At 46.0% G+C, this 20,651-nt stretch overlaps 1 protein-coding gene across 1 annotated transcript in view; it reads left to right on the top strand.

Annotated features, from left to right (window-relative positions):
- LOC146863452 (coagulation factor XI-like) overlaps positions 1 to 20,651 on the top strand; it is a 350,494-nt gene that overhangs the window by 255,945 nt on the left and 73,898 nt on the right. Inside the window, exon 12 of the mRNA XM_085643173.1 lies at positions 2,137 to 2,305. Coding sequence (XP_085499299.1) covers positions 2,137 to 2,305 — 169 coding nt within the window. The remainder of the gene's footprint in view (positions 1 to 2,136; positions 2,306 to 20,651) is intronic.

Below are 20,651 nucleotides of genomic sequence, written 5' to 3'. Positions count from 1 at the left end.
CACCATAGCAAGCTGCCCAGGGCAATAATGCTTGTTAAAGGCCCTGAATCTGAGTTATAGCCCCAAGCCCAGTTGAGGGCCTACAGCAATGGTGAGGGCTTTTAACAACTGCAGAACAGCGGTAAGGCTACTATGATATTCCCCGCATTAGGTTAGAATGATTCAAATTAAGAAGGGAGAAACATAAAGACAAGCATTGCAATGTTGGAGCAGAAGGTCTTTGCCGACTATTATCAGCCCTAGTACCTCGATCACCTTTAGTGGAGCTCTGAACATTCCAATGTAATCATCATCACCGTCACCACCACTACCATTATGATTATTTTTATTAATATTCCTAATAACAATACAGTGTTGGGTAATTCGCAGGGCCGGACTAGCCGCAGCGGACACTGGGCATTTTGCCGGTGGGCCGGAAGGGTGGGAGGCCGGTTATTGACCATTGGAGGGTGTTTCTGGTACAGGGGGGTGGTTTTGCAGCAGTGGTGGAATAGTAGCTCCTTTTACCAAAAGCAGCAGCAGTGTTTCCCACCAGCAACCAAACTCCACACCCCCTCCGCATGGCCAGTCTGACTTAATTGCCAGAGCCGGTTGTGTTCCCAGTCCGGTTCTGGTTATTTGTAGACTTCTCCTGGCATGCATCTCTAGTGCTGCTTCAGTGTGCCAGGTCTACAGATATCATATGCCTCATAGTCACAGAGAGGCGAGGCTGGTGCACAACGCTCCCTAGAGAGGAAGCTCTTTTGCGACTTTCTTGAAGTAAGATGATCGCTCATCTGTCTAAGGCGGCCAGGTAGCTGATTCCACAATATACTGTAGCACCACAAATCCAGAGGGTATATCCCTCCTGAAGACACTTCTGAAGCCCAAGTGGGTAAATGTTGGAGTCCTTCTGACCTCCGGCTTCCTCCCAATTCATGAGGAGGTAACAATCCCCTGAGATATCTCTGCCATTACTAACTTGTGGACAATTTAAGGACTCTGCCAAGAAATGAGGGGGAACCATCCCAATTGTTAGGTTTTAACTTGCTCATAACCGGGCTCAGATTCATGAAGGGGGAAGATTGCCAAAGATCCCAACAAGTGTGAGGTGTGTCCTTCTAGAAACCACGTCATCTTCGGAGGGTCAAGAGACAGTGTCGACAAGATCCATTTTCATGTTGAAGCAGCACGGTCCATATCCTGGGAGTGGGATAAAGAGTTTATTTCAGGGACAAGGATATCAAAGATGAACCCCGATATCTCCCAACGATGTTTTACTTTGTAAAAAAACACTCTAAGTCCCCAGGTGAGGGGTGACCGGGTTAAATTGTCACATTTTTCAAGATGGCGGGAAACAGATACAGAGAGAGGATTTTATCCTTTAGACGAGTAAAATGTGATAAATATGTGCTAATTGGATCACTGCACATGCATCCCATTCACCGATGTCACAGCGATGGGTATTATTGCCTTTGTAATGGAGGGCCCGATTCACAGAACTAACTTAAGACAAAATCCTAAACTTACTACCATTTTCGTATTCACAGAAGGCACTTACTCATATTGGTATTCACAGAAGGCACTTACTCATTTTGGTATTCACAGAAGACACTTACTCACTTCGGTATTCACAGAAGTTAGGAGTCCTAATTTTAGGACTCCTAAATGCCTTCTGTGAATACCGAAAGTCTTAAAATTAGGATTTTTCTCAGTTTAGGAGTCCCAAAGTTAGGAGTCCTAACTTTACTACTACTAAACTGAGAAAAATCCTAATTCTGTGAATACCAAAATGGTAGTAAGTTTAGGATTTTGTCTTAAGTTAGTTCTGTGAATCGGGCCCGGAGTGTCCCCGCATTACAAGGGAAAGTAACCACACAACAAAAAAAGCTGGAGGTAACTATCGACAAAGAACTGTGGGACAAACCTATGGAACATTATTCCCATTTTCAAGCTAAATCCATGGCAATGCTGCACATTCCTACTGTAGTGATGTAATTACCTCAGCCTGACATTACCAGTGATTTAGCCACTTCCATGCACCAAAACACTTTTAATATAATGGGCATTTGCAAGAATGGTATTGCAACTTTACCCTCCCCCCCAGGAGAACACTGTCCTTAAAGTGCTGACTCTGGTACTTGTGTTTGCTTCCAGGTGACAAAGGCTGCACTGATCTCCTTCTGAATGGATGGGATTTCAACGGCAGAGGAATTGACCACGTCTTGGCCATCGACGTTGAGCATTGCCGGCTCCTCTGCATGTTTCACCCCAACTGTTTCATCTTTACATACTTCCCCAAGGAGTCGAACACAGATAATAACAAGTAAGCGGTACTATTCACTCTATGCGCTGTTTAGCGTCACCCTCAAAATTCCAAGTCATAAAATTCTCCAATCTTTAAAAACCATTGGTTGAGTACAGATCCTTCCTGATGCTTCACTGATGCCCACTCCTCTGATGGGCTCAGCAATCTGGGCCTGGTGGCTAGCATTAATGATGGTGACTAGCTCAGCTGAACCATTAATCGCCTGCATGTTGAGAGCTTTTGGAGATCGCTCCTCTTATTCTCTTGTCGGAGGATCCTGTTTCCTGCAACTGCCACACGGTGATGAGCACACCCTGTTTAATGCTCTCCTGTATACCTGATCACGGTGACGAGCACACCTCCGCTGCTCATACAGGTAGGAAAGCCTGTTGCTTTCGGTGACAGGCACACCTTTCTCTTTTATACATTACATTCCACGGCCTGTTTACTTGTGGTGACAGGCACACCCTTACTTATTGACTATTTCACAGCAGTGCCAGGCTAACTTTTAATTACCATATTCGGTTCTTACAGCCTGTCCACTGTAAATGCAATTTCTTATACTTCCTATATTGGGGACCATTATTATTTCTCAGAATGTTGCATACCATTATTGCTGTGTTACTGCTGTGTCATTACTATGCAGTTCAATCCACCCTCCACATTCTTACAAACCAAGGGAGAACCACCCATACCGTGGACAAGATGGAAAGAGGAATTCATCACTTACCTTAAGGCCATTGATGGAGAAAGCATGTCGGTGGAGAGGATAAAGAACATTTTCCTTCATTGCTTGGGTTCTGAAGGACAGGTAGTTTATAGGACTCTTTCTCCCGTCAGGTCTGGAGGTGATCACAATGTGTATGATGAAGCCATTTTACGCATAGAAAATCGATTTAAGCCTACAACAAGTGTTGCTCTTAATAGATTTAAGCTTTACACTAGAGCCCAAGAAGAGGGAGAGAGTTTTGATGATTTCCTCACCGCCCTCCGTGCTTTGTCTCTACATTGCAATTTTGTTTTGATAACTGATGAAATGATTAGGGACCAAATCATGGTTCATGTAAAAAGTAAAAAGGTGCAAGAGCAGCTCTGGATAATGGGTGATCCTAATTTAGAAGCTGCCATTAGCACAGCTAAAGCCTTAGAACAATCTGGGAAGTGGATGAAGTCACTCAACAAGGAGACTAAGTCTCCCACTTCCAGTGACGTTAACACTATCAACCCTGGCTCTTCAAAAAATTGCTCAAACTACAAAAATAATTCTGGTTCCAAACAATTTTACTGTTACAGGTGTGGAAATCCTGACCATGTAGCGTCTTTCGCACGTTGTCCTGCTATTGGTAAGGAATGTAGTAAATGTGGTCGTTTGGGACATTTCTCCAAAATGTGTAAGAATACCTTAAAGGGCGTCCCGGACTCAAAGAAACCCATGTCATCTTCTTCTAACTTCTCCAAAGGGAAAATCTCTTGTGTATCTTGCGACCTTCAGTCTTGTAATCATGCCCTGAGTAATTGGCATTGTCGTTTCTATCCAAGATTCCTCTCACATCGCCCAATTAGATAAAATTTGTTCCCCTAAATGTAAAGAGTAGATTCTTGGAAGAAAATTGAAGTTAATGGCAGACTCTGGGTCGCCTTGGACTATAATAACAAAGGATTACTGCTCTGAATCCTTCGCAGAATTAGTTGATTTCAATTCTTTACACAAACCTGATATGGTGGCGCAGAATTTTGATGGCTCCAACATTGATTTTATGGGTTTCAAGGAAGTGTTTATTGAATTCAAAGGACATTCTGCCACAATCAAGTTGTATGTAGCTTTTAAAGGTGTTAATGTTTTGGGGTGGCGTAACCAGGCCACGCCAGGAACCAAGAACCTGTTTCTGTACTTGCGTTAACTTCTACCAGTACTGATTTCACAAAAGAGTTTCCTGATGTATTCCTTGAAAAACTTGGCAAACTTATTGGTTTCAGTCATAGGATCAAAGTTAGAGAGGGAGCTATTCCTGTTAAGCTAAAAATTAAGAGGGGTTCCCATCAGCATTAGGGCTGAGTTGAAGAAGATGTTAGATGACATGGTTGAGGGTGGCATTATTGAAGAAATTGAATCGTCCGAGTGGGTTTACCCCATTGTTTTAGCCCAAGAACCTGATAAAAGTATTAGGTTGTGTGTCAATATGAGGGCATTAAATGCCAATTTGGTCGCTGACTGCCACCCCCTTCCTAATATTAACGAGATGGTGTGCATGTTGGCTGGTGCCTGTATTTTTTCCACCTTTGACCTTCGGTCTGCTTACCACCAATTTGAACTCACTGGAGATTCCAAACACTTTACTGCTTTTATCACACCCCACGGCCTTTCTCAATTCAAAAGGATGCCTTTTGGCCTGGCCTGGCCTCGGCCGCATCTGTATTCCAGAGAGCCATGTACCACATTTTTAAGGATGTCAGCAATTTTGTTAAATGCTTTCAGGACGATATTCTTATCTTTTCTAAGAATGAGGAGGACCACTCCCGTCATGTTAAGGAGGTTTGCCAAAGGTTAGCAAAGTGTGGTTTGATGCTTAAAGCTGGTAAATGTAAATTTTTCTCTAGATCGGTGGAATATCTTGGTCATACTCTCTCAGGTGATGGTGTGGTCCCCGAAAAGTCTGTGGTGGATTCCATCATCAATGCTCCTGCTCCTGACAATAGAGAGAAACTCCTCTCTTTTGTGGGCCTGTGTGAATACTATAGTAAATTAATACAGAACTTTGCCACCAAGATGGAGCCTCTCAGAGAGTTGACCAGGAAGTCTGCTGAGTTTTGCTGATCAGAAAAACAAGAGACAGTCTTCAGACAAATCAAAAACAAAATTGTAAATGCTCCCACCCTTAAGACTTTCTGCCTCAATAAGAGATGCATTATCACTGTGGATGCCAGCCTTTATGGTCTGGGCTGTGTACTTAGCCATTGCTCAGGAAAGGAGGAATGGTGTGTAGCCTTTGCTTCTAGGACACTTTCTGTTACTGAGAGAAGATATGCTGTGATCGAGAGAGAATTGTCGGTATGTATCTGGGCTATCGAACATATTCGTAACTATGTGTGGGGAAACAGATTTACCCTTAGGAATGATTATATGCCCCTCATTGGCATCTTATCTCCAAAGGGAGGGTGGATTACAGGAATACGATTTTGAGGTTGTTTATGTCCCCGGTAGGAGTAATGTCACTGCTGACTTTCTATCTAGGTTGCCCTGTTCCGATCATTGCACTTCCCGTGATGAACAAGAAGTGGATGTGCTTGCCACAATCGAGGATTTGGTCTCTGATGAGTTTTTGTGTTTGTCTGAGATTGAGTGGACGACAGAGATGAATAATGATGTTGTGTGTCAGCAGGTTTTCGAACATTTAAAGAAAGGCTGGCCGAAGGAAAGGTCCGCCACTGCTGAGGTTGCTCCTTTTGTCATGTCTCAGGTGAGATTGAAGAGGTGGGTGGTTTGCTTTTCAAAGGGGGAAAGATCATCTCTCCTGCTTTTATTCAGAACAAGATTTTATTACTTGCTCACAAAGGACATTTGGGTATGTCCTCTATGAAACGGCTCATCCGGGCCAATTTTTGGTGGCCTGGGCTTGACAAAATGGTCGATAGAGCTGTTAGAGAGTGTCCCGAATGCATCAACAGTGACAAGATGCTCCAAGTCTCCTCTGCCCCCCTTCAACCTATTTCTCGGCCTGTGTGTCCTTGGCAAAAGGTGGCCTTTGATATTTCAGGTCCTTTTAGACACTTACCTTCTAATGCTCGTTTTGCTCTTGTCATGGTGGGTTACCACTCTAAGTGGCCGGAAGGTCAAGTTTGTGGCCAGTGCCTCTACTCAGGTCATCATTACTTTCTTCAAAGAGGTTTTTGCACGTGAGGGGTCCCCTGAGGTTCTTGTGACGGACAATGGGGTGCAACTAATGTCACAGGAGATGGAAAGTTTCCTCCTTATGTGTAATATCAAGCATGTGACCACATCCCTGTATGAACCGAGGGAGAATGGTCAAGTGGAACCATTTAACCGGGTTCTTAAGGACGGCATTCAATCAGCTGGCATGTCCAATGAGCCTTGAAAGCATGTGGCAAGAAGCAGATTGTACCACAACAACCCCCACTCTGTGACCGGAGTAAGTCCTTTCAGGCTTTTGAAGGCCAGAGAACCCACTTCAGAAATTTGTACAAGGTGGGTCAAAAGAGCTAATAAAGTTGAGGACAGTGTTGATGTGAATCTTGTTGCTAAGCGTGTGGAAAGCAAGCAAGATAAGATGAAAATTTTGTTTGACTCTAAAATGAATGTTAAAGTTCCTGACTTTGGTGTAGGAGACTGGGTTAGAATCAAAAAACCTGGCTTCTTGGTGAAAGGTGTTTCCAAGTTTAGTCATCCCATTAAGATTGTAAAAGTTTGCAAGAACAGTGTCATTACTCAGGATGGTAGGGTATGCAATGTAAGGAGGAATGCGACATACAAGTCTTTAGGACCTGCTGCGGAAGGTCATGAGGTTTCACATGACTCCTTTGATTCCAATGGTAACTCTTCTCATCCCAACCAATCTGTGGCATCCAGAGTCAAGGGGAATGTCAGACCCAGACTTTTACCTGCCAGATACTTATCTTGATTTTGTTTTTTCTTTCCCTTCTTTCCTGCCTTTCTTCCTTTGTGTGAGGGGTGAGATGTGTTGTATTCTCTCTTTTCTTTTCCATTCCCCTCGTGCCTTTGCCCCGTGCTTAGAACTTGGAACCTGGTGCCTGCACTGCACAACTTTAGTTCCATGTCACAGAGCCTTAGTTTTCAGTTACTGCCTTTGCCTTGCATGGTGAATTTGTACTGTGCCTCCATCAAATAAACTTTGGAATTTTACCTACCTCTTGGTACCTCTCGTCTCTACAGCACGTATGGGTTATGCTGTGCAGAAGTTATAGAAAGTTATTGCGCCCAAACCATAGCACAACAGGTTAAATCTGCACAGTTATATATAATGTCATAAGATTATAATCTCATAAACCAGGGCGAAACAATGGCTACTGGGCCTCAACTGTGCTGGCTTGGTGGTTGGTTGCCTCTGATGTCTCAGGGTCCGCCCTACTATGGCTCTGCAAACTGCCAACCCCATCATCACTCGACTGTCAATGGTAGCGATGGTGAAAGGTTAAAGGCTACTCAGGAAGGTAGAGTTGGGGGCGTGATCAAATGAACAATCACACCGCGGCTTTGCTGGATCTACGTGTAGTTCCCTGATGCCTTCCAGTATAAAAAGCGTATATATAGTAAAACTATCATATTCAGTGGATGATTGTTTCTGTGACGTCATCAATGACATCATTTATGATGTCACAGTATTGTCATCAATAATGTTGCTTAACATGTCATGAGTAATGTATTATGGGAGGTCATATGCAGTTAGCTCACTGAACTATAACTGGCTAATTCCTATGTTTTTTTGTTTTTTTAGTCTTAATTATTAACTAATTTTAAAACCTACCTATACCATTCTTGTAATCTTTGGTTTTTAACGTGAATTTCTGGCTTTTTTTAATGTTAGGGAAGATCATATTATGATACCTGACTATAATGTTTCACCTTTGGTTTTTCTAGTGAATTTTTTGTTTTTTTTAACATATTCAACCAACACCTCCTCTGCACTCAACCTTCTGCCATTTGCAACCGGGTGCTGGCACAGGCCCCCCCATTTGCAGGCCCAACCCACTGCAGCCTGCCCACCATGACCTACTGTGCTGTCCCAGCCGTCTGCTCTCTGTGGTCAGCTTGCTACCCCTGACCGCCAACGCCTGCCCTCGGTTCTCCATTTGCATGCCCCTGCCCCTTCATCCTGCCCCCCATAGTCCATTGTGCTGATCATGCCCATGCATACCTGCTCACCATGGTCAGATTGCTACCCCTGCCCCCCTTATGCCTGACCTCTCTTCACTATTTGCGTTCCCCTGTGGACAGCTTATTGTCGCACCACATGCCGCCCAGCCCTATGAGGTCAGCTTGCTATTCCTGCTCCTGCCCCCCTCCTCTCTGTCTACCATTTTCTGTGCGCTCACGTCTGCACCCTGACTCCGGCACTCCGAGATCCATTGTACTGTCCCTACCCATACAGGCCCCTTCCTCCTTGGTCAGCTTGCTGCTTTCCCCTCTACATTGTCCAAGTCTGTCCCTAGCCCCTCCCTCCCTCCAACCCCGTTTGTACTGCCACTGCCCCCGCTGTCATCAGTGTTCAGCTTGCTGCTCCTATGTACCTCCTCCGTGCCCATTGTTGTCTGAGTCCATGCCTCTGTCCCCTCTCTTCTGCCCTGAATGGCCTGATGTGCTGTCACTGCCCCTCCCACTTGCCCTCTGTGGTTAGCTTGTTGCCCCTGACCCTTCCCTCTGTCCTCCATTGTGCAAGTTCATGCTCCTGCTTCTTCAGCCAAGCCCTGCAGGGTCAGTGTTTCTGCCAACGCCTATGTTGCTTGCTCTGTGTGGCTAGCCTTCTGCCTTTGCCCTGTTCCCCGTGCCTCCGGTGTCCATGTGCATGCCCCTGACCTGTTCCTCCTGACCTCCATGGTCTGCCTGCCTTGTGTGGTCCATTCTGCTAACACTGCCCCTTCCGCAAGCCCAGCATGGTCAGCTTGCTGCCTTTGATCCTCTGAGTCTATGCCCCTATTCCTTTCCTCCTGCCCTGCATGGTCTGTTGTGCTGCCACTGCTCCTCATGGACACACAGCTGCTGCCCTTGTACCCTTCCCCCTGCTTTCTGTTGTATGAGTCGAGCCCCCACCCATTCACTCCTGCCTTCAGTGGTCCTTTGTGCATGACCCTGCCCCCTACCTCTTGCCTACCAAGGTCTATTGTGCTGCCACTAACCCTCCCACCTGCCATACATAGTCCATTATGCTGCCACTGCCAGCTTCCTGCCCCTGACTTTGTCCTACCTTACCTACTGCCAGTGTTATACTTTCACTGCTCCTCCTGTCTCCCCTGCATGATCAGCTTGCAGCTTCTACCCTTTTCCCTCCTACCCTTTGCTGTCCATGTAGATGCCTCTGACCCCTCCCTCCTGCCCTCCATAGCCCATTGAGCTGCCTCTGTCACTACTGCGTGCTCAGCGTGGTCTATTGTGCAGCTACTGCCAGTCTCACCTGCCCTGTGTGGTGAGCTTGCTGCCCCTCCCCCTGCACTCATTGTCCACGTCCATGCCATCACCAACTCCCTCCTGCCCTCCATGATCTGTTGTGTTGCCACTGCCCTCCTGCATGGCCAAAATCTCCACCTCCGGGCCGGAAGCTCCGCCTCTGGGCCGGAAGCTCCGCCTCCGGGCCGGAATTTCCGGCCCGAGTGCAGACGTAAAGTTAGTAGTCGTAAATCCATTCTGTGAATACCAAAAGTAGTAAGTGCATTCTGTGAATACCAAAAGTAGTAAGTTTAGGATTTTGTCTTAAGTTAATTCTGTGAATAGGGCCCCACGCCTTTAAGGGGGTATTTGTCTTTATGTAACCCACTAAGACAACCCTATTGGTTTCTTCAAAGTACTTTTGCCCACTGAGGTTTTATTTCACTGGCATGCTTCATTATTAAGTCCTTGCCACAGATAAAAAGTGTATCTGGGCAGGCTCAACCTTATCAGTTCAAGAGAGCCCTTTGTGTGGTGCTTTATTTGTAAAAGAAAAGGGGGTCTTACATTTAAAATTGCCTCAGTATGCCCTAATCCATGTCACAGGCTTTTAATTCCTAGGCCCCTCAACAAAGTTAAAACCAAAGGGGCTCCTTTATGGGAATGTCACACAGCCACCCAGCTGCACTGCCCTGCATTATAGGGAAAGGTCAAGAATGTGCCGTATTTGAGGCAATACGGCACATTCCCGTCCTTTCCCGTGAGATGGCATCCTTTTTGCAGCCTGGCGCCAATGCAGGCACCATTGTGCCATGGTGCAAGGATACCCGTGTTGCATGCAGGATTGTTTTTGATCAGGAAGAGGCGCCTTCCTAGACAGAATCAGTCCTCTGAGGCATATTCCTCTTTCTCAGTTAGTTGTAGAATTCAGCACACATAGAGAGAGGAAGAAACAAGGAGAAATAGAGATATTTCTCCTCATTACGCTTCCCCTAGGAAGATGTATGATTTTGGTGCATCATTGTAAATCTTGGGATGCGTCAAAATTCAGGGGAGTTGGGTGGGAACACCCACTCAACGGCTATAGAAGACCTTCCCAGGACAGAGTAATGCCACACGGCGATTCGCGCTGCGTTGCATACTCCAGATTTTGTAAGCCACTCAGAGCCATGCTCTGATTTTGCATGGCTTCAAAAATCTGACTTAGAGGTATGCATTACGCATGTACCACACTTTGTGGTGAAAACATGCCACAGCCTTCTCATAAATTTGGCCCGAAGTGTTTGATGCTACCAGAGTCTGCATAAAAAGTTAGGTCTACATGTTTCAGTCTTAGACCCCTAACCAGGTCACTTGGCTTTCATCAGGGCCAAATTTCTAAAATCACTGACTAATGAGCACATTCCCTCTACTTCATACACCAATTTTGTGCACTAGTGTTAGAATCCGGGTTCTCTGGTTGGCACAGGTAGGTACTTGTGACAAACAGGGAACCTTTCCTCTAGTCAGGGTAAGGGGTTACACTCCTAAAATAACCCCTGCTCACCCTCTAGGTAGCTTGGCACGAGCAGACAAGGCTTATCTCAGAGCGTTATAGGTTAGGCATTTGTGAACACATACAGGGCCCGATTCACAGAACTAACTTAAGGCAAAATCCTAAACTTACTACCAATTTAGTATTCACAGAAGGCACTTACTCATTTTGGTATTCACAGAAGGCACTTACTCATTTCGGTATTCACAGAAGTTAGGAGTCCTAACTTTAGGACTCCTAAATGCCTTCTGTGAATACCGAAAGTCTTAAAATAAGGATTTTTCTCAATTTAGTAGTCCTAAAGTTAGGACTCCTAACTTTAGGACTCCTAAATGCCTTCTGTGACTCCCGAAAGCCTTAAAATTAGTATTTTTCTCAGTTTAGTAGTAGTATAGTTAGGACTCCTAACTTTCGGACTCCTAAATGCCTTCTGTGAATACCAAAAGTCTTAAAATAAGGATTTTTCTCAATTTAGTAGTCCTAAAGTTAGGACTCCTAACTTTAGGACTCCTAAATGCCTTCTGTGACTCCCGAAAGCCTTAAAATTAGGATTTTTCTCAGTTTAGTAGTAGTACAGTAGTAAAGTTAGGAGTGCTAACTTTAGGACTCCTAAACTGAGAAAAATCCTAATTTTAAGACTTTCGGTATTCACAGAAGGCATTTAGGAGTCCTAACGTTAGGTCTCCTAACTTCTGTGAATACCGAAGTGAGTAAGTGTCTTCTGTGAATACCAAAATGAGTAAGTGCCTTCTGTGAATACGAAAATGGTAGTAAGTTTAGGATTTTATCTTAAGTTAGTTCTGTGAATCGGGCCCACAGTAACCAAGTGACAACACTACAGATGGACACCACACAGGTTTTTATATTAAAAATAAGGATTCTTTATATAGAGTTACCACCGGACCATTAAATGACAAAAATACACAATACTGTTACTTAGATGGTAGAAGTTTGCTTAGTTCTCTTTAGTTCTTAAATGCGACACTTTAAGTGAATGTACCTTAGATGCGACACGCAGGGCAACAAAAGTGTTGCAACGATGCTGATGTGATGAAGTTTTTGGTGCAAAGAAATAAAGACGTGAAGATCTTCCAGATATGTTACGCTTCTCCGATGTTGCGAGAAGACTCATCTCGATGCGTCGGCTGCAGCGGCGTCACCCCTTTACGCGATGCGACTGTGGTAAATAAATTAATTACCAGATCAGAATTTCTATAAATTAACAATACCAATAAAATAATGAACTGAGGAGTCCGTGGTGTGCGAGTTAAATGGGCCTTTATTCATTAACTCGAGTTAAGGGAGAGCTCCATCACCTCAGCAGGTTCAGGAGGGGTTTGCTACTTTAGTCACGGGGTACAGTTTTTATACATTTCACAATACATTGCAAGTCATTGGAAGGAGCCCTCCTACTTTGTAGCAAATGTCTTTGCAAATTAGCATTGCTCAAGGAGCATAAACAAAACACAGATAAACACATACTTTTCAAGGAAGCAGCTTGAGGGGATGTTATCAGAGGGTAGGGGAGCTTGTGTGCCTGGGAGATAAGGATGTGGTGAGTGGGTCATGAACAGACAACCTTGGAGGGAACTGAAATATGTGACAATCTGCGTGGCCCCAGTGAGTCTTAGGCCAGCTGGCTTCGAGGAGATACGAGATAAACTTGTTTTCTCAGAAAAGAAGAAGATTGGTGGGCCATTTCTCAGAGTCGGCCTAACCACAAAAATGCATGGGTGTAACTGACTGAAAACAAAGTGCAATTCAAAAAAATACGTAAACTGGCTGACCCTGGGCAAACTGAAGTGAATTCTAAAATGGATGCTGTATCTAAAATGGATGCTGTATAGAATTGTTTTGGAGTAGCAGAGAAAGGAGAGTGTGCGAGGGGACATAACCGGGAACGTGATCTTTTAATGTTCATTTTCTCACGACGACAGCGGCCTTAGCAGCGGCACTCTTCGTCGACGTTTGCGAGACGCTTCCGCTCGATGCAATGCTGCAGCGGCGTCACCCCTTTACGCAATGCGACGACAGCAGCTCCGACGGCGGCACGCTTCTCCGTGGATGCGAGGCGCTTTTCTTGATGCGGTGCAATGCGACAACTACGATGGCTGCGATGGCGACACACCTCTTCCTCGATGCGAGACTCTTCTCTTAATGCGGTGCAATGCGTCAGCTACGATGGCTGCGATGGCGACACGCTTCTTCGGCGTTGCGAGACACTTCCAGAATGATGCGAGACGCTTCCGCTCGATGCAATGCTGCAGCGGCGACACCCTTACATGATGCGACGACAGCAGTTCCGACAGCGGCACTCTTCTCCTTCTTGAGTCGCGCGTCCAGCTCCTTGCGACACGCAGTCCCTCAGAAGGCCCAATAACAGCAGCAGGCACTTCCAAAAGACTCTGGGGAGCTGGTGGGTGAAGTCCACTGGTCCTGGGACTTCGTTCAGGGGGCAAGCTCAGCACAAGCCCTTGGAGATCTTTCAAGTACAAGTTGAAATAAAGTCTTTGTAGTCTTTCTCCTCTCCTTCCAGCAGCAAGGCAACCACTGCAGGCCAATCCCCCAGGTCAGGGACAGTACTCCTCCTTACAGCTTTCCCAGTTCCTTCTCCTCAGGCAGAGGTTCTTCTTGTCAAGCATGATCTAATTTCTTGGGAGCAGGGTCCCAATACTTATACCCCTAATTCCTTTGTTCCTCTGGGGTAGAGGGGCCTTTGCCCAGTCCAAACCAGTTCTTGAGCACTTTGTTGACATGACTCTGCCTTTCTATTCAGGGTGCAGGGCAAAGACATCAGCCGCTCCACAGGAGGTGGAGCCAGCATTGTGGTGGCAGAGCACAGCCCTATTCAGAGTCCAGCTGCACTCCTCCCACCCATCTGGATGTCAATCTCTCTATTCACCAACAGGCTACCTAGCCCTGCCCCTCTGGGTTTCCCCAGCCCTGTCACTCACACAAACCAGACAGGCAGATACACATCATAGCAGAGGCGGGCTGAAATGGTTAGGCAAGCAAATACCAACTTTCTAAAAGTGGTATTTGCAAACACAGGATATTAAAATAAACTTTACTAAAAGATGTATTTTATTATTCTAAGTTCAGGCATACTAAACTCGATTTCTACCATGTTCCCTGGGTCTGTTAGGATCATAGGATGTAACAATTCGAACAGCCCATTCTGTCCTATGGAGAACAGGTAGCCTTACAATAGTGAAAAACGAAAACTGCTGTAATTCACTATTAGGACATGCCACACACATCAGGGCTTGTCCTACCTTATGCTTACAATGCACCCTGCCCTTGGGCCTACCATAGGGGTGACTAATATGAAGTTAAGGGAAGGTTTAGGACTGGGAAGTGGGTGCACTTCCCCAGTCAGCATGACAGTACCAGACTGCACGCAGGTTCTGCAATGGCAGACCTTAGACACATTTTACTAGGCCGCTTCTGTGGGTGGCACAACCAGTGCTGCGAGCCCACCAGCAGCATTTGTATTTACAAGCCCTGGGCACTCCTGGTGCACTTTACTGGGGTCTGACAGTAAACCAAATAAGCCAATCATGGAATCCAACCAACATATACATTTTAAATAGGGAGAGCATATGCACTTTAGCACTGATCAGCAGTGGTAAAGTGCCCAGAGTCATAGAACAACCAACAACAGGTCAGAAAAAATATAGGAGGAAGGTAAAAATGTCAGGGATGACCCTGCAAAAAGGGACAAGTCCAACACCTAGTATTTTCACTCATACATTCATTCCGGCATGCCACACTCTTACAAAACCTTCTGAGGTACGTCCCCAGTCTGGTTCTTTTCAAACCCTTGCTATTTGCTTCATAGGGAATGGGGAGAGGTCAGCCCTGCAGTCAAACAGTCATCAAAGGTACTAACCGGCTCCTACACCTGCTGAGCTCCCTAATACCTGCCTTTTCAAGATAAATGATTATTTTATTACTCTAGAATTATTTTCTAATAAACTTAAAAAGAGTACACTTCTAAACATTTATTCTAATATTACAAATAATTAAAACTCATGAAATGTATTTTAAGAACCTTTACTACAGATTAAATTAAAAAAAAAAATTTTAAGATGGGAATTTATTTTTTAAATATTGCTTAAAAACATGATTTATAAATTAAATTAATATATGTAAAGAATTTATCATGCATTTAATTTGATGAGTTAATGTGCTGTAACATTTTCTTTTATTAGGTAGTGTTTAAAAATAAGTATTTAAAAGTAATTTTCATTTATATTTTGCAATAAATATATATGTATATATTATTTTTTTAAATTAATAAAGTTTAATAATTTTCCCTGTACAGTCCTCTAGAAAAATCTCTGCTGTGGCAGCAAAGAGGTCAACCTTGGCATGCAACCAGCAACTTTGCACTTGTTAATCCTATTCAGGATGCTACACCGCCAAATGGAGGAGATGGGCATGTACATCTAATGATTTGAGAGGGTGGAGTTGTAAGTCCACACCTAAATGTAAATCTACACTCAGAAAGGGTTAATAGGAAAAGAGTGTAGACTTACGCTAATCAGCACAGACATATACCAGACAGGGAATATTTCCAAAAGATATAAAAGGTGCACTTCAAGAGTGTGATGCGGAACCATGACAGTACAATACCTAATGCTACTACATATACAGCACACGGACTCTATATTGGATACAGATCAGACACTAAATGAAGACATCTATTATTCACAACAGATATCCCTCGATCGATACCTCCCTAAAGACGAAAGCATCACAAGATGAGGAGAGTCACTCGAAACACTGAACTCTATATATAAAGAATTGAATAGGGTCCGCGTTGTTAGCCCCCGTGAATACAAGTTTAATCATAAAGTGGGATGGTGTGTGTAGGGTGACTGTTGTGTGATTTCTTGATAGCTGAACTATACTCCTTCCCCTACTACTAATCCACCAGCCTGCCTGTAGGAATATGGCTCTCTATATGGTGTACTAAAATGAAGTACACTGTGCAGAGGGTCCAGTGGGACCCCAATTGATTTACAGTGGTTAAATTAGATAATACTAACGCTCTCTTTTGTGGTAGTGTGGGCGAGCGGTTAGGCTTATCAGAGGGTAGTGCTAAGCATTTGTTGTCACATACAGAGGCAATAAAAGAAACACACACTCAAAGAATAAAACCAAAACCAAATTAGAAAAATAACAATTATTTTTATATATATTTTGAAACCAAGAAATTCGTTCAAAGGTAAGTGCTTTCTTCAATATCAATTTTGACAAGTAATTAAGCAGTGCGTCTCTTACGCACAATGCAATCCCATGGAAGGAAAAGACATTTAATGCAATAAAAGTAGGTACAGTCGGTTTTGAAGGTTCACCTTCAGGTTTTGGAGTAGTAGGGGGCCAAGCTCCAAAGTACCGCCAGCAGTTCTTCGGGTCTTGCCCGGATTCAGTCAGGAGTAGGGTACCGGTGACAATGGTAGCTGGGCGCGCTACGTAGAAGGTGGCCACCTAAAAAAAGGCTGCACAAGGGAACTTCGAAACAAGTCAGAGGGCTCCCAAAAGGGGGCTTAGGTTGCAGGGGGGCACTGCCGGTTCATCGGTGCCCAACCTGGGCGGCGCAGGTGCAGATTGGGTGGATAGGCTGGACAGGGTGCAGTTGAGGTTAAACAGCTGGCAATCAGGAGGAGCAATCAGGGCAGCTGGGCCACCCTCAAAGTGGGTATCGGTGTAGCTGACGTCCCTCAACAGTTGCTTGGTCAGGGTGCAGTGGGAATCTGGATTGGACTCCCACTGATGCTTTTTAGTGCAGGGCACCAGGTACCCCAGGGATTGGTGCTGCGTGGCTCCAGTTGGTTCTGATGTCTTCACACTCAGTGGGGAGACAAATCTGACCTTCCAGAACAAAAGTACCTCTTCCTGGTAGTCTGCAGCGTTAGTCGGAATGGGGAACTGCAGGGCTGTGGACTGGACTCTGGTTGACTGTGCCTGCAGACTGCAGGGGAGTAGGTCCTCTACTCCAAGGGAGACTTGAGGCGATTTCAGAGGGGCTGGCAGGCTTCCCAAAGTTTTGGTAGATCTCCAACTGGCAGGATGAGCCACTCTGTCAGGATTGTCAAGAGAGGCAGGCAGGGTTTTGTGCCAAAGGTCCACAGCTCCTCTGCTGTTCTCGTCAGGTAGTGACTCTTCTTCATACTTCTTCTCTTGAGCCATCAAATCTGAGTTCTTGGGATCAGGGGTGCCACCTAAATACTCAATTTAGGAGCATTTAGGGAAGTGGCTGGTAGTAGCTAATGTGCTACTTACCTTTAGGGTGTCTACACCCTCTATATGACCACTTCCTGTGGGAAGTGGGCATTAACCCTCACCCTAGAAGACTAATTCTGCCCAAAACAACATGAAGGAATTTGAAAGGTGGGGTCCACATCAACTAGTCTAGCTGTGAGGTGGTGCTGGCTTGATGTGGGCACACCTCCTAATCTTATTAATTTTCCCATCTGTTTTGCCGCCAAAAAGTGGGGTGGGCATTTCCACTGTGTGGATAGGCCTAAGCCTTTGAAGCTTCCCACGCTGCCTTTGTTCTTATCCTCCGAGAGCAAGAGCTCTCACCTCAGGAAGTCAGAATCGTGCCTATGGTGGCTGGCTGGTCGAGACCAGTCACTCAACACACTAATAGTCGGTAGGTTTTCAGGTGGCAAATCTAAGGTGCCCTCTGGGTGCATTGCTTAAATCCAGCACTGGCCTCAGTGTGGGTTTACCCAGACAACGTGTTTGGTACCAAACATCTGGGGGTACAGTGAAGTCATCATGTAGCTAGGAAACCTGTTGTTAGACCTGGCATCATTGGCGTGGGTCTCCCTTCCATCTTTCGATTTTGTCTCCTCTGTGTTTGCTGGTGTTAGATGCTCTGGCCGCTGGGCCACTGCCATTCAGTGCCACAGCACGTATGCTCCCTATTGTAAAATGACTGTATGAATTGATATTCCCTATATTCTTAGCTGACCCAAGGAACATGTTTGGAAAGTCGAATTTGGTATGCCTGAGCTCAGAGTGTTGGAGTGCATCTTTTGGTGAGGATTATTTTTTATTCTGTGTTTGACAGTGCCACTTTTGGAAAGTGGGTATTTTCTTGCCTAAGTCTTCCAGTGTGCTCTGCTGTTGTGTATTGACTGTCTGGTTTTGGAGGGACAGGGCAGGCTGAGCCCGACCTGGATTGAACAGAGAGATCTGCAGTTGGAGTATGGGGAGGGGTGACCCTTTGACCTGAGCAGGGCTGAGCCTGGAAAGGTGAATGGTGGCTCCACCTCTCACTGTGCGGCTGATGGCAGACCCCCTCTTCCTGAAAGACAGGATGCAGCCTTTTAAACAAAGTGCTCCAGGACCACACTGAACTGGTTCTGGCTGGGTTCAGTGACTTGTGTCTTTTGAGAACAAAGACTTTTGGGGTATAAATATCTGTGCTAAAACCCCTACACGGTGTGTTACTTCTGGATGTCAAGATGAACCTCTGTCCGTGTAACTAGATGGAAAGTACTTTGAAACAAGCTGAAGCAACTACCCAGGGCCTGATTTGAGCTTGCCTCGTGCTGAAGTCTCAGGGACATTAGATTTCACCCATCAGCCTTCTGAAATCCTATTGAGGGGGATTCTACTCGCAGGTGAGGCTTCTGTCGAGAATTCCAGAGCCTCTGGGTCTACTGCGGGGAACGCGGGCTGAGAATCATCGCTATCGCTATTGTGGGCCGCCGCAGCTGAGGAGCTGTTGCCGCTGAGAGCCCGCACTTGCCTGTGCTACGAGAATCATCGCTATCGCTATTGTGGCCCGCCGCAGCTGAGGAGCTGTTGCCGCTGAGAGCCCGCACTTGCCTGTGCTAAGAGAATCATCGCTATCGCTATTGTGGGCCGCTGCAGCTGAGGAGCTGTTGCCGCTGAGAGCCCGCACTTGCCTGTGCTACGAGAATCATCGCTATCGCTATTGTGGGCCGCTGCCGCTGGGGAGATGTTGCCGCTGAGAGCTCGCATCTGTCTGTGCTACGAGAATCATCGCTATCGCTACTGTGGGCCGCTGCAGCTGAGGAGCTGTTGCCGCTGAGAGCCCGCATCTATCTGTGCTACAAGAATCAGCGCTATCTCTATTGTGGGCCGCTGTAGCTGAGGAGCTGTTGCCGCTGAGAGCCCGCATTTGCCTGTGCTACAAGAATCATCACTATCGCGGGCTGGCGCAGCTGAGGAGCTGTTGCTGCTGAGAGCCTGCATTTGCCTGTGCTACGAGAATCATCGCTATCGCTAGTGGGCCGCTGCAGCTGAGGAGCTGTTGCCGCTGAGAGCCCACACTTGCCTGTGCTACGAAACGCATCGCTATTGCTATTGTGGGGCGCTGCCGCAGAGGAACTGTTGCTGCTGAGAGCCCGCATCTGTCTGTGCTACGAGAATCATCGCTATCGCTACTGTGGGCCGCTGCAGCTGAGGAGCTGTGCCGCTGAGTGCCCGTTTTTCTTCACTGTCTCAGGATCATCGTGAGTGCACGCCGCAGACCACTGCAGCTGGGAGCTGTGGCCGCTGCTGGTCCGCCTGTCATCATCGCGGCTTCCTCACAAAGCTACGTGCCGTGCCCCTTTAAACTTCAGGTACATTGCGCATCACCGGGTCGTGTAGACCCCGGCCTCGAACTAAGTTTGTTTCACACACTTTTGATTGCTTTTATTGTTTTTTAAGTGAATCCATATTTACGTGCATTGTGGCTTCTTGATCGCTTTTGAGCCATGTTTTAAGCCTATATAAAGATACTCATTTTTCTCTAACTACTTGTGTGGTGTCCCTTTGTAGTGTCTTCACTGCGTTATTGTGTATGGTCATAAATTCTTCCCACACTGCCTCTGAGATAGGCCTGTCTGCTCGTGCTACATTACCACAGGGTTGAGCAGGGGTTATAAAAGGGTGTAGCCTCCTTACTCTGATTTAGGAAGAAAGGTCCCTATTTGGACATTGGCACCAGTCACTGCCAAGTGGAGATCCCCATTTCGAACACCTGTAATGACAGGTTTTCAGCCCATGCACTAGGTATGGCTTCCCTGTGCACTTCCTTAGATATTACAGGGGCACATCTATTCATGCAGATATGCCCACACATGGGTATAGTGCCCCCTGCCTTAGGGCTGTGATTCCTGCTGTAGGGGTGACTTACCTATACCACATGCAGACTTTTGCAAGCATGGCACATGGGGACGTGTGCCATGTCGACTCTTGATTATCCTCTGCACCAAGAAACACAGGCTGCAGTGACAGTTTGCATACGCTTGGTGAGGAGTCCCTTAGGGTGGCACAATTTGTGCTGCAGCCCTTAGGGGACCATCTTTATTCCCAGTGCCCTAGGAACCAGGGGTACCATCTACTAGGGACTTACATGGAGACTAAAGAGGTGCCAATTGTGGAACAATGGTACAGTTTTAGGAAAAGAACACTGGTGCTGGGGACCTTGTTAGCAGGGACCCAGCACACTTACAGTCAAAGTTGCATCAGAAACCAGACAAAAAGGGATTAATAACCATGTCAAAAGGGACACTTTCCTACACTGCTATTGCAACCTAATGCTGCCCTTTATTAGGCCTGGGCAGTGATCTTCGCTACGTTTGCTGAGTTTTCTGCACTCTGCGATGTGCAGCGGAATTTTTGCCCCGCTTGTGATTGCGAGTGGTAATTTCACGATTGCGAACGGTAAGTTTGTGCGT

This window comes from Triturus cristatus, chromosome 2_2 (assembly GCF_964204655.1).
Source record: "Triturus cristatus chromosome 2_2, aTriCri1.1, whole genome shotgun sequence".
NCBI classification, from domain to species: Eukaryota; Metazoa; Chordata; class Amphibia; order Caudata; family Salamandridae; genus Triturus; species Triturus cristatus.
Note: the sequence above shows the minus strand (reverse complement) of the source record. Positions and strands in the feature narration are given on the sequence as shown.